The sequence below is a fragment of the Lycorma delicatula genome, chromosome 4, assembly GCF_047948215.1.
Source record: "Lycorma delicatula isolate Av1 chromosome 4, ASM4794821v1, whole genome shotgun sequence".
Classification (NCBI taxonomy): domain Eukaryota; kingdom Metazoa; phylum Arthropoda; class Insecta; order Hemiptera; family Fulgoridae; genus Lycorma; species Lycorma delicatula.
Window position 1 is genome coordinate 202,851,395 of NC_134458.1, and position 15,391 is coordinate 202,866,785.

Below are 15,391 nucleotides of genomic sequence, written 5' to 3' on the forward strand. Positions count from 1 at the left end.
TTGAAGGTACCCTTTTCAGACACATGCTTATAGGAACTATTTTCTTTATTTTTTACTGTATGAATAATAACATTTCAAAGTTTGGCTATATAGTTCTGAAACATCTTTTTATAAGTTTTAATATTACTATGAGTTTATTGAAATAAAATATATTTCTTTACTTATCTTTTCTGTTATCTCTTTATTGTAAAGCGGTAGAGAAACAAATTTAATTTATACAACATTTAGTAGTTAATGCAAATTACTTGCAGTTAAACTAATTTGTTTATATATGATTTCAGTACCTGTTAATACATAAAGGCAGTTTACATATGGAAATTAATCACGCAATTATTTTAATATAATGATTGCTGTAATTTATTTTTTCTATTATATTACTTTCTACTTTAAATTTGTGTGATGTTGATTACTTCTTAATAGTTACATCCATCAACACACCTGTTTATTAAATAATTATAGACTGCAAAACTATACCTCTTTTTAATGAATAATTCTTTAATTAATGGAATTAAAATAGTCTTTTCATTTAAATCTTCTTGCATCATATTCAATCCTACCATTGGTTTTATGGTAGTTAATTATTACTGATAACAACTCATTTCTGTTCTATTCTTGCATTTTAAAGTGTTTGATTTTTACTAATACTAAGCGATAGAATTTTAAAATTGAATTCTGGTGTAAATTATTTTGAAACAATGATTTAGTCACATCTGCTTATAAAACAGTGTAATCATTTTGAGTCAGTATTTTACAAATGCATTCACTGAATTTTGATGTTGTGCGACAAAATTTTTTTACATTCACTATTGGTTCTGATAAATATATCACTTTTTAGGTATTTTCTTCAGTGCACAAACATTTGGTTTCTCATTGTATTAATTTCTGATTATACATTTTTTATACAGTTATTTATCTGACTTGTAATAATGTTACTATATTTTCTAATATTTTCACTTTCTTCATCAGTACAAAATTCATCAACTGCATGATATATTGATTTAGATGAAGTTTCTGCTTGCTCTTTTGTAGAAACTACATTTATATTACCAGTGTAACTTTTTTTGATCAAGTTCTTATCCCGCACCAAATTTATACTTTTATTTTCATCAAAAAATGTATCGGTAGATACTTTTTTTTTATAATTGTCATACTCTCTATGAAGTAAGTTTTTGTCATTCCAAAAAGTGCTATTCATACCTTTTATCATCTGATCAGTTGTAGTAAAAACAGATAGTACATCCTTTGTGTCAACAGGTACAGGTGTGATTGTAGCGATTTCATAATATGAATCTGTAGAGCTGTATTCTTCTTCAGTGTTGTTACAACCACAGTAAACACTTATTCCTTCTTCTGCTATTGCTATTGTGTTCTCTGTTTGCAGTTTAGTTGAAACAGCGTTAAAATAAATATTTCTATTATTATTACTTTTAAACAAACTTAGACTTTGTGCAAAATTAATTTTTTTATTTTCATCAGAAGTTTTATTAGTAGCATTTATTTTCAAATCATCTTTCACAGAAAGTGATACTTTGCTATTCTCAGAAGTACTATTAATAGTATCATTTACTGTCTGATTATCATTTTCAACACACTCGCATGGTAGATCCTCTTCTGTGACCATAGGGGTGGTGGTAGTTTTACGTGAAAGTAAATTAAAACATGACTGTGTAGTAAAATAACATTCAGAACTTTTACAGTGGCAGTAAATATCTTTTACTTCCTCTTCTGATAATGTTGTATTCACTTGAATGGAATCTTGTATTTGTAATTTCTTTGTATGTCTACCACTCAAGTAAGAAGGAGATATCTGGTTTGTTTGAATTTCTGGAGAAATGTTACCAACTGCGGCTGTAGTAATATTAGTACTAAATGAGAGATTATTATCAGTTTCACTATTACTGTTACTAACACTACTAATAATATTACTAGTACTACTATCAGTACTGCTAATACTTTGATTTTCAACAGAAATAAGCGATGTTTCATTTGAAAGAGAATAAATATGTTTATTAGGAAATGTATAATTTTGAGTGTAACTTGGACTGTGATTATTAATAGAAATTACAATAAAAGTATTTAAAGGAATTTCGGTAACATTATAAATATTATCTGTAGTAGTATATTCATTAGCTATGCGAAGATCAGAATTTGATACAGTAGCTTCAATTAGAGATGTATTATTCTCTTTTAAATAAGTGGTGTTAATAAAATTTTGCATTGCTGGACTTTCAGTAGTAAAACCAGTAGACATAATTTTATTAATTTCATAATTTTTATTTGAATTATAAATGCTTGATACTGCTTCAGTTCGACTAGTCATAGGATGCAATGTTGAAATACCATCTTCAAAGTCAGTTGTAATAATATAATTTACTGTTTCTGTAACCAAAGGAGTTTCTTCTGTATTAATTTCATTTTTTTGTGAAGCAGTAGAATCAATAACAAAAAAGTGGCTTATTTTTTTATCTGTTCTAAGATAATTAGAAACTGTAACTTTTTTTGTTTTTAAAGAACTGGTTATTTCATGTGATTTCAGTGTTGTACAAGGAAGTACATGGCGTGTGGTTGTACTTTCATTCTTTTCTATGCTACTAGTGTCAAGTATATTGATTGTTGTGGGATGCTTGATAATAGGCATTTTAGAGTTACTTTTATTAATTGGATCAGAAAAATTAAAAGTAAGATTAGCAATGTTAGATATAGGATTTGCAGTACACAAAATTTCATTAATTTCTACATTCTGTATTTCAGTTCTAATACTTGGTTTTTCAGTAAACATTTGAAGCAAAACCCTTCCAAATTGTTTTATGGTAACTTTATTTTCACATTTTTCAATTTCATTTGTATCATTATTGCTGATTTTTTTTTTAAAAGAATACTCAGAAATAATTTCATTTACTTTGCTGTCATTTTTATTGAAAGAAGTTGTTAATAGATCTTCAGAAGAGAACTCTTTTTCTTTATTTTCAGTTTTAGCAGCAATACTTTCATTTTTTTTATGTTTAATAAAACTGTCTTCTTTCTGAGATTTGTTTGAAGTAGTAAATATGTCTTCCATGTGTGTACTAGTCGGATAATACATCTCAGATGGAATACATTCTTTAAAATTAGTTTGTTCTAAATCACTTTCATTGTAATTAATTGCAGTAAAAAATATTTTTTCATCTTGTTTCCAACTGAAAGAAGTAATAGTGTTTCTAGTCACTGAAATTAAAGTTTCTATTAAATTAATATCGGTGATTTCATATTCATTTTTATTTCTTTTATGTGTATCATTGCTGTTGTTAAGTGAAATTTGTGATAAGTTAACAAATTTCTTATTAGAAATTTCATCATTACTATTTTTTTCAAGGGTTGTATTCAAATTTTTCTTAGATAGTTCAGAATTTTTATTTTCAGTTTCATGTATCAAATTAAAAACACTCAATGTTCCTTCTTCAGCATCAGAATCTTCATCATCATCATAATCATTATTAGCTGTACTTAAAGATTTTGTTGATTTGCTGGTACTAGCATGTAGATTTTCAGTAAAAGTCATTTTATTTTCTACGTTATAGTTATTCTGAACAGTAGTACTTTTATTGAATAAAACTTCTGCAGTATCCAGTTTGCTTTGTGTGTAAGTACTTATTTGCTCATCTTTGTTATTTGTAGAAACTGTCTGGGTATCTGATGTTTTTATTGTCATTGAAGTAGTGGGACTACTTATTTTGATAGTGTCTTTATTAAAAATTAAGTTATCTTTTGTATTTTGTTCATTATTTATGACTTCCTTCATATTATTTTCTTTAATCAAAGTAGATATGATTTCTGTTGAATCCTCTGAACTTTCACTTTCATTGTTTATAGAAGAGGTTGGAGTTTTTTTTATGAAATCTTGAAATAGAGTGGAATTCAAAGCAATTTTTAGAGTACTAGCAGCTATAAAAGTGAAATTACTAGTTGTATAGTTATGATTTGAATTATGAATTAGTTGTGTTTCTGCATCTGATATATTTGTTATTATTATTTTATCACAAGGGGTTTTGTCAAAATTTACATCCATAGTAATAGCTTCTTGTTTAGTTTTTATTGTCTTAATCTGATTAATTTCAGTTGTAGATTTTTCTTTTAATACGTTTTCTGTATTTGCAGTGGTAAGTTTTTCAGTTTTTTTTGTTTTATTTGTTTTTATTGATTTTTGTTTATCATTTGTAACTTTTATAAAAGATTTTGTATTTTTTGTACATTTTATAGATATATTTTCTGGTTTCCATGTTGAATTTTTACCTTCATTTTTGTTACCATTTGGGAATTTTTTTTTACCTTTTGTATTTGTACTGTTCTCTACAGGAGTTTTTAATTTAAATGTCTTTTTTCTGCTTGTAGTCCCTTTTTTTGATGTTTTTTCTTCAGACAAATCTTTCATATTTGTAGTACTTTCGACTGGTATTTTTAATTTAAATGTATTTTTTCTACTTGAACTTTTTATTGATAACTTGTTCGTAAATGTAATGCTTTCATTTGTTGTGCTTTTACTCACTATATTTCCTTCAGTTTTACTTTTTATCACATTTTCTGTTGAACTATTTTTGAATGGTACTTCTTTTGTCAATGAACCTTTTATATCATTATTTTTTGTTGAGGATTTTAGTTTACTTTTAACAGTGTATTTGGGTTTCTGATTAATTTTGTGTTTGGTGACTTTTTTTAAAGCAGTAATAGATGATATTGAATAGTCTTTTTTAGTTGTAGCAACAATATCAGTTTTTATAACATTTCCTACGATGTTATTTTCATCATTAACTTTTTTTGCAGTGGTTTTTATAATTTTCAGTGGCTTGCATTGCAAATGACTTCTATTAACATTAGCTCTTATGATGTTTTTTACATCATGGTCTAATGAAGAAACCATTTTATAAAGCTTTATTGTAACATTAGGATAATTTTTTTTATAAGATTCTTTATTTTCATTTACGCCATAATTAAATAACTTAACTATTTTCTGCGATTCATTTGAAAAAGTAACATCTTTAAAAATTTTTCTTCCATCTGATATTACATTAAAGGTTTTTTGCTTTTTATTATCATCAACATAACCTGCTGTAACAGAAGTCTGAAAGTGTAAAGGCACACTTGCAGTATTATGAAAGTCTAAAGAGCAACTGTAATAAATAACATCCAGACAAAATGCATTTTTTTTTTTTAGGTACTTACTTTTATTTTTTACTGAATTATCATCATTATCACCAAAATATTGTTTTTTATCTGTTGTTATATATATTATCGATTCATTTTCTGCTTTAACTATTTTTCCTTTGAAAGAGTTTTCTTCAGATTTCCTTTGTGGCAGCTTTTCTTTACTAACTTTGTAATATTTTTTTGAATTATTAGTATTGTTGCTTGTTACTGATGAGGTTACAATATTCGACACATTTTCTTTTCCTTGAGAATTTTGTTTACCTGTGTTTTTACCTTTTAAAGACCCTTCTGTGTTGGAGATATATTGCTTTTCAGTTGAGGCAATACCTTTACAATTTTTCAGTTTTATTGTTTTATTTTCATCTGTTTTATATAATGTAGAAATTGTTTGAATGTTTGTGTGGATTCCTGGATGAATTGTTGTAGTTGTTTCATAAGGTGTTTGTATTGTAAGATCTGGTTTACTTTTTTTATTAAATAAGTTGAGCATAAGATTAAGTCTCTTTTTTCCTGATGATTTTGTTTCAGCTGCTGTAGTTATGTTTGGGTGTTGTTTTGTTTCACGAGTCAATTTTGATAAGCCAATTTCTTTTTTTAAGCTACCAAATCCAAAATTATTTTTAGATATTTTTTCTATTCCTGTTGTTGATTCTATTGTCAATAATTTTTCCTTTTGGCTCAGTGAATAATATTTTGAATTGTCTATAGTATTTTTATGCTCCATTTCTTCTAAATTACTTTTAATTAATTTTTTATCTTGAGTTTCTTTTAATAATGAACAAAGTAATTTACTTTTAGTAAAAAATTTCATCACGTCCGTTTGACTATTATCAACATCATAATAAACATTGTGATTACTATCTTCATTTTGTAGTTGTTGATTTACCTTTTTCTGTTCTAGATTTTCAGTTTTAATTAGATATGATTTCACTTTAATAAGTTTATGTAATTTATCGTCTTTGTCATTTTTATTTTTATTTTTTATTTCATAATTTTCTGATTTACTTTTTGATGATCTACGAATGTGACTGAAATCAGTTATTCCATAAAGCGACTGTTGTTTTTTTAATTTTTTTTCATAATTTATATTCAGTAGATTTATATCATTTTCATAAGTAGAGATTGATCTAATTGTTTCTGCTTCATCATCATAATTATATCTTTGGTTCTGATTGTTTTTAATATATTCAGTAGAACTTGTTTTTATACTTTCTGGTATAGTACTTGAGATTTTAAACAATACCCTGCACAAAAACATAAGAAAATATTAAAAACAAGTAAGGTACATTTTTAAGGATTACTTCAGTAATCCAGGGAAATGGATCCAGGGTGACAACAGAAAAAAGTAAGCTCCCTCAAATTTCAGTTGCATTTGAATATTTTATCTGTATTTCCATTATAAAATGTAGTTAATTTTATTTAGTTTTGAAGTTGGAGGTCTAATATAAATATGTTTATATTTATTTAATAATAATTATTAATATTTTATTCTTTTAATAAATATGACAATAGCAAAAAAGATGGTCAATGAAAAAGTGTCATGCTCAGCCTTAAGTCACAGTGTAGTTACATCTCTAGTTACTAGTTTTACTATTTTATTTACAGGGTTATATATGTGTAATAGTTTGAGAAATTAATTTCAGTTAAACTTTAATTTTATTTAAAAAATTTCTAAATGGTTAAATTCTTAAGTTAGAAGTTCAACTCTTTTATGGCTGGTTATCTTTTAATATACAAATTTACTGGATAATCTAAGAGATTTTACCTTTTAATGATGGATAATTATGAGGAATTATATTAATTAAAAAACTTTTATAAAAAAATAATAATAAAACCTTATTAAATTTTATACACATTTATAATTATACTCATAACTTTTCTCTTTATTTTTCAAAAATTTTGTGTACATTTTCCATATTTATAAAAACAAATTCTATGCAAAACTTAGGTCTAATCACACATGTTTGAAAATTAAAAAATTGAAGCCTTTATGTATTGATTCTAACTCATTGTTAAGGTACATAGAATGTAAGCAAACTTATAAGTTGTCAGAAAAAGTTCTTATATAATGTGCCTTTTCATTTGTGCCATGTATTTGATTACACAAAGAAAAAAAACAATTTGTTGATCACATCAGAGTACCTACTATAGAAGAGGTAATGAGAGATTTATTACTGAGTACTGGACAATGAATTCAGCAACCAGCCATCTCTTTATCTCATATCTAAAGACATCTCTTTCAAAGTACCTATGTTAGTGAAAAGAGAGAGTGAAAGCAATAAAACGTGCATAGTTTGGCACTTGCTTCAGACAAGCTCTATCCACTAGTTCACTACTCCGTTTATAGGTTATAAAATTCAAAATGAAAAGAGCTAAATTTAGTAGCTTTTTTCTACAATACCAAAATCTGAGACCTCTGACTGCACCCAACATAAAGGATATTCAAAATTGAAAATTAGGAATTTCTAGTACTTTTAGAAGCTGTTGGAAATTTACCTACTTTCTATAAAACACCAAATTTTATTATTACTATTTTTACTTCTTTTTACTGTAATAATAAGAGGGAAAAGACACCGTAAAAATTATCACATCAGCCTTGGATAACAAAAATATTTTAAATTTAACAATGCCAAGCTGTAAATTTTTAAGTGCAAACTATTTCAAACTTATATTGTGTATAAATATTTAGAATTCAACATAGTAATTTTTTAAATCCCAAATTTGTTAATTGTATGTAAAATAAAAAGTCTCTCTCTCTCTCTTTCTCTCTCCCTCTTTTGTCCATTGCACAATTTAGAACTGAACTATTTTTTCAATTATTTGTAAGCTACTTTCCTACACATATTTGATTAGTACAATTAGGTTTACTTGAGAATTAAGAAATGTATTATTAATAAACAAATCAGCAAAAACTACAGGCTGGCACACAATCTCTATCACAGGACTTCTACATGGCAGTCAGATACTATTTACTAGACCAAGAAAGCAATAGTAAAGCCAGTTACTTTTATACGGATTTGAATACTAGATTGTGGATACCAGTGTTCTTTGGTGGTTGGGTTTCAATTAACCACATAACTCAGGAATGGTCTACCTGGGAATGTAAACGACTACTCTTCATTTACATTCATACACATCATCCTCATTCATCCTCTGAAGTAATACCGTATGGTGGTTCCGGAGGCTAAACAGAAAAAGAGAAACCAAGAATGCAAGTATTTGATCTATTCTATACCATGCAACATACAACCAAATGTAAGTTTTTTGAGTAAAATTTAAGTAATAAATTCAAGATTATCAAAATTATTTTTTGTTACAATTGTTCCCTCCTCTATGAATCATGAGACCTTGCCGTTGGTGAGGGGGCTTGAGTGCTCAGGGATACAGAGTAGCTGGACCGAAGGTGCAACCATATCGGAGAGGTATCTGTTAAGAGCCAGACTAAGGAATGATTCCTGAAAGAGGGCAGCAGCTCTTTCAGTAGTTGTTAGGGGCGTGAGTCACAATGACTTAAACGGCCATATCAACATCACTCAGTCCTCTGAGTACTGCGCAGCTGAAAGCAATGGAAAACTACAGCTGTTTTTTTTTCCAAGAAAATGTGGCTCTCTGCATTTTCAAAAGCAATAATGGAGGCGCCTTCCTTGGTAAAATATTCCGGAGGTAAAATAGTCCCCCGTTCGGATCTCCGGGTGGGGACTACTAAGGAAGGGGTCACCAGAAAAGTAAAAAATAACATTCTACGAGTCGGAGCGTGGAATGTTAGAAGCTTAAAAAAGGTTGGTAGGCTAGAGAATTTAAAAAGGGAAATGGATAGGGTAAACATGGATATAGTAGGAATTAGTGAGGTTCGGTGGGAAGAGGAAGGCGACTTTTGGTCGGGTGACTTTAGAGTAATTAATTCAGCGTCAAATAATGGGCAGGCAGGAGTAGGTTTCGTGATGAACAAGAAAATAGGGAGGAGAGTGGAGTATTTCAAGACGCATAGCGATAGAGTCATTGTAATAAGGATAAATTCAAAACCTAAACCGACAACGATTGTTAACGTCTATATGCCTACAAGCGCCCATGATGATGATGAGGTAGAATGTGTATACAAAGAGATTGATGAAGCAATTAAACACGTAAAAGGAGATGAAATTTTAATAATAGTTGGAGATTGGAATGCAAGCATTGGAAAAGGCAAGGTAGGAAATATAGTGGGTGAATACGGGCTGGGCAAAAGGAATGAAAGAGGGGACCGACTTATAGAGTTTTGCACGAACTATAATTTAGTAATTGCCAACACCCAATTTAAAAATCATAACAGAAGAATATACACTTGGAAAAAGCCAGGCGATACTGCAAGGTATCAGATAGATTATATCATGGTTAAGCAAAGATTTAGAAATCAACTCGTTGACTACAAAACTTACCCTGGAGCAGACATTGATAGCGACCATAATTTGGTGATAATGAAATGTAGATTGGGGTTTAAAAACCTGAAGAAAAGGTGTCAGATGAATCGGTGGAATTTAGAGAAGCTTGAGGAAGAGGAGGTAAAGAAGATTTTTGAGGAGGACATCGCAAGAGGTCTGAGTAAAAAAGATAAGGTAGAAAATGTAGAAGAAGAATGGGAGAATGTTAAAAAGGAAATTCTTAAATCAGCAGAAGCAAACTTAGGCGGAATAAAGAGAACTGGTAGAAAACCTTGGGTTTCAGACGATATATTGCAGCTGATGGATGAACGTAGAAAATATAAGAATGCTAGTGATGAAGAAAGTAAAAGGAACTATCGGCAATTAAGAAATGCTATAAACAGGAAGTGCAAACTGGCGAAAGAAGAGTGGATTAAAGAAAAGTGTTCAGAAGTGGAAAGAGAAATGAACATTGGTAAAATAGATGGAGCATACAGGAAAGTTAAGGAAAATTTTGGAGTACATAAATTAAAATCTAATAATGCGTTAAACAAAGATGGTACACCTATATATAATACGAAAGGTAAAGTCGATAGATGGGTGGAATATATTGAAGAGTTATACGGAGGAAATGAATTAGAAAATGGTTTTATAGAGGAAGAAGAGGAAGTTGAGGAGGATGAAATGGGAGAAACAATACTGAGATCTGAATTTAAGAGAGCATTAAAAGATTTAAATGGCAGAAAGGCTCCTGGAATAGACGGAATACCTGTAGAATTACTGCGCAGTGCAGGTGAGGAAGCGATTGAGAGATTATACAAACTGGTGTGTAATATTTATGAAAAAGGGAAATTTCCGTCAGACTTCAAAAAAAGTGTTATAGTAATGATACCAAAGAAAGCAGGGGCAGATAAATGTGAAGAATACAGAACAAGTAGTTTAACTAGTCATGCATCAAAAATCTTAACTAGAATTCTATACAGATTAATTGAGAGGAGAGTGGAGGAAGTGTTAGGAGAAGACCAATTTGGTTTCAGGAAAAGTATAGGGACAAGGGAAGCAATTTTAGGCCTCAGATTAGTAGTAGAAGGGAGATTAAAGAAAAACAAACCAACATACTTGGGGTTTATAGACCTAGAAAAGGCATTCGATAACGTAGACTGGAATAAAATGTTCAGCATTTTAAAAAAATTAGGGTTCAAATACAGAGATAGAAGAACAATTGCTAACATGTACAGGAACCAAACAGCAACAGTAGCAATTGAAGAACATAAGAAAGAAGCCGTAATAAGAAAGGGAGTCCGACAAAGGTGTCCCTGTCTCCGTTACTTTTTAATCTTTACATGGAACTAGCAGTTAATGATGTTAAAGAACAATTTAGATTCGGAGTAACAGTACAAGGTGAAAAGATAAAGATGCTACGATTTGCTGATGATATAGTAATTCTAGCCGAGAATAAAAAGGATTTAGAAGAAACAATGAACGGCATAGATGAAGTCCTACGCAAGAACTATCGCATTAAAATAAACAAGAACAAAACAAAAGTAATGAAATGTAGTAGAATTTTGTAAATTGTAAAGAATTTTGTTATTTGGGAAGTAGAATTACTAAAGATGGACGAAGCAGGAGCGATATAAAATGCCGAATAGCACAAGCGAAACGAGCCTTCAGTATGAAATATAAGTTGTTTACATCAAAAATTAATTTAAATGTCAGGAAAAGATTTTTGAAAGTGTATGTTTGGAGTGTCGCTTTATATGGAAGTGAAACTTGGACAATCGGAGTATCTGAGAAGAAAAGGTTAGAAGCTTTTGAAATGTGGTGCTATAGGAGAATGTTAAAAATCAGATGGGTGGATAAAGTGACAAATGAGGAGGTATTGCGGCAAATAGATGAAGAAAGAAGCATTTGGAAAAATATAGTTAAAAGAAGAGACAGACTTATAGGCCACATACTAAGGCATCCTGGAATAGTCGCTTTAATTTTGGAAGGACAGGTAGAAGGGAAAAATTGTGTAGGCAGGCCACGTTTGGAATATGTAAAACAAATTGTTGGGGATGTAGGATGTAGAGGGTATACTGAAATGAAACGACTAGCACTAGATAGGGAATCTTGGAGAGCTGCATCAAACCAGTCAAATGACTGAAGACAAAAAAAAAAACAATTGTTCATATTAATTATGAATTAACACATTGAAAATGTATTTGTCTCTTCCATTTTCATAACAAAATAAAGTAAATATTTTATTATCATTAAACAAAAGGCGCAGTCAAAATTCTTACTAAAATAAAAATTTTACAGTATATTTAATACTACTACTACTACTGTAATATATAAATTTTCTTGTTTGATGATTAATTCACCACATAAGCTGAACCTTGTGGATGGTAGTAAGGAATCAAAATTTTGTGGTATATGAAAAACCCTGCCTAACTTCCGGATTTGAATCCAGAAACCTTCTAAATGAAAGGGTAAGATATTATAACTCTATGGAGTATTAGCATGATAAAAATATTATTATTTTTTATAATAATAATTCCTGTTATAAAATTTTTATTCATAGACGCTCTCTAACCACCTCCTCCATACCTACCCCTGATGGGCTTTACCGGAGGTCAATTTATAAACCCTGGCATATGACATCTTTCAGTCACCTTGGCCCAGGATGGCACCAATGCGGATCCCACAAGCGACATTCCCATTGGTGTAACGATTACTAAAAATAACAAAACACATCTCTAATCTCAAACAAGACTGTAAACTATAGTCGTCAAAGGAACTTAAAAGGAACCCGAAAGGTAAAGTGAGTTCACATGCGACACAAGTGCGGAAAAACACCAAAACAAAAACACGAAAATAATGAAACAACCAAAACTAATATAACATTAACAATAAATCGTAACAAAACAAAGTAAACTGGTACAAGACCAAGCAGCATCTTAGATTCCCTCCACGATCCATTCCTAGCCAAATGTTCTTACAAATTAGAAATGCTATAATAGCTATTTTGAAACAGATTTCCAACTGACTGTTAAAAATAGACCAGTTGTCATAACAATTTACCAAATATATAGCAGCCACTGGGCAATCTGTAATCTCATTATTCATCAGTTACCACACATTCTGTTTTGTTGCTGTAAACCAGTAATTGAAGAAACATGAAATTTTTTGTTGTTACTTCTGCTAACAGTGAAATTTATTGACAACTGTGTCAAGTTTAATAATGTGAACAGTGACAGCGCTATGGTGTTAAAGATTTGGAGAGAGTTACAAATGCAGGATGAGGTGGCTGGTAAAAAAGCAGCACTAATAATAGATGAACTCATACAAAAGTTAAATAAACTGTCTATGAAAAACATAATTTCTGAATTTTCAATGAATTTACACAAATTTTGAGAATGAAGTTTATAGTATCATTACAGATAGCCTAGGTTTCGATGAACTTTGTACTAGATGAAAAAAAAAAATTGGCTGATATCCACAAAGACTGGACATATGGTTTGTATTCCTTGTGCATGACAATGAGAATGGGAATGAATATGGTGAATATGGAACCATACTGTACCATATGAATATGGTATTGGAGAAAGAACATGGATCACGTTCATTAATGTAAAGGCCAAATAATGGGTGCACATTCATTTACTTAACAAACCAAATTATTAAGCACACACTATTGAATAAAAATTCTATGGCATTGTTTTGGCATTGCAAAGGAATTTTATGAATTAGAATTCAACATGAGACCTCAATATTGAGGTCAATAAAAAAACATTTTTTTTTTGTTTCACAAAGGGTATTGTTACGCATGACATGTGACTTGGTACCATAGGTTGGTAAAGGCTTTATTTAAGCATTTTAAGTAGGACATTTTTTACCATCCATTCTCCAATAATCTAGCATTTTGAAATAAATAACAAGCCTGTGGATGAGCCCGGTGCAAGAGATGTTCTTTGATTAAGTTTTTAAAAAATTTTATTATGTTAAATTGTTAAATAAGTAGGTGGCAACTGTAGGAGGAAGTAATGAAGATATTAAGTAATTAATGTTTGAAATAAGATTTTTTCCTCTATTTAAGTTTTTCATTAATTTCTTCTTAAAAGTATTAATTAAGAAAATTGATTAAGGATTCCGATTAATGGCGAATCCAAGGGAAAAATATGTAAAGTTTTCTTCCCTTTGTACTTTTCAAGAACCTACTTATGATAATCTTTGAAAAAACATTTGACTAAAGAAATGTTTTATGCTATTTTTCTTAGATATCCCATTTTGTTTTTGAAGAAATCTGGAGTAAGCTCAAGTTTAATACTATTAACTTCCACATTATACTTTCCTTTCCTGGATCTTAGCAAACTAGTATAGTGCAATCTGAAAATATAAGCACCTCATCCTGTAAAAAACTCTTTTTTTTATAGTTCAAAAATGATGTACTGTATATAATGATGTCTCTCAGACTATTTAGAAAGTTATTTCATCATTTTACAATGTGAAACATCTTCAAATATTTTCAACACACAAAGAGCTAATAAACCTGTCATAAATCATACGCATTTTTCTGTCATTATTATAAATGAATATTTTTTCTCACTTCTACTTACATTTTCTCATTTCTACTTAGAACTCTGAATTTCTATTATGCAGGTTACTACGAAGTATAAATTAATGTGCTGATTAATTTAGACAGATTTTCTATTATCCTTTACTATATAAGTTAAAATAATAGCAAGAAAGTGTAATAATATAATAAAATCAGTTTAAGGGATAGAAATATAAGTAAAAGTTATTATTTGTAGTTTTTTAAATTAAAAATACAATTCAATAATGAAGTTAGCTTTAGTGAATAAATTTAGTACAGTTAAAAAAAATTGAAACAAGACAGAAGAAGAGAAAAATTGTAACATTCCTTTAACAACAAATTAAACTTTGTCAATTTCTACTCAAAATGTTTAATACCTTTTAAATGTTACTAAAGATTGTACACAATCGTTAGGGTATATTTTTATATCTTTTCATATCCCCTACAAATAACAATAAAACATTCTTACATTTTTTTATTGATGTTCATTGGATATCTTAATAATTATTGATTAATTATTCTTAAATTACTAAATAATTATACAAACATGTTGCGAATAGTAAAACTAACTTTTATTTCTGTAACAAATCCCAAAGAAATAACTGTGTTTACAACCAAACATTTTTTTTTTTACACTGATTGAAGTCAACAAACAAATCTTCAATTGGTTAGTCTAAATCATACTTGATGTTATTACAGTACTACAATAGTATAATGAATAGAATCAATAAATCGGTGTAGCTTGATCTATAATTTAGACACTGGAGTACTTACAATATTAGCAGGTGTAGATTTGGTTGGCTTTTCAATTTCATAAGAAATTAGAGAATCTAAATGCCATCAGAAATAATTGATTCATAAATTTTTGTAAAATCATTATCAACATTTTATTATTTTTAATAAAATGAAATTAAATAAGTTCACATTTAAGTAAAAATAAGGTAATATCACTGTTTATAACCAAAGAAACATACACACTGTCTTGTTGACATTAAAAAACATTAGATTTTTTGCAGTGAAATATTTATTAGACAACACATGTGTAATGTAACATATGGGATGTTTTGTTTTTTTTTTTTTTTGTTTACACAGCTATAAAGAAATAATTTTGTAAGAATAATACAAAATCGTTTTGTAAATCACAAAAACCTATCGACTTACGGAATTGAAAATTATATCGTCGTACGAGAGGGATGTTTGTCACTCGCTAAACGTCAACGATTAAAGAACGTGCAGT

General features: G+C 29.2%; 1 protein-coding gene across 1 annotated transcript; it reads right to left on the reverse strand.

Annotated features, from left to right (window-relative positions):
- Positions 1–222: 222 nt before the first annotated feature.
- LOC142324223 (uncharacterized) lies at positions 223–15,086 on the reverse strand. The gene is made up of 2 exons (XM_075365039.1): positions 14,929–15,086; positions 223–6,425 (listed from the first exon to the last, which is right to left on the reverse strand). The coding sequence occupies exons 1-2, from the start codon at positions 14,967–14,969 to the stop codon at positions 887–889; spliced, it is 5,580 nt and encodes a 1,859-aa protein (XP_075221154.1). The 5' UTR covers positions 14,970–15,086; the 3' UTR covers positions 223–886.
- Between the last annotated feature and the right edge of the window lie 305 nt (positions 15,087–15,391).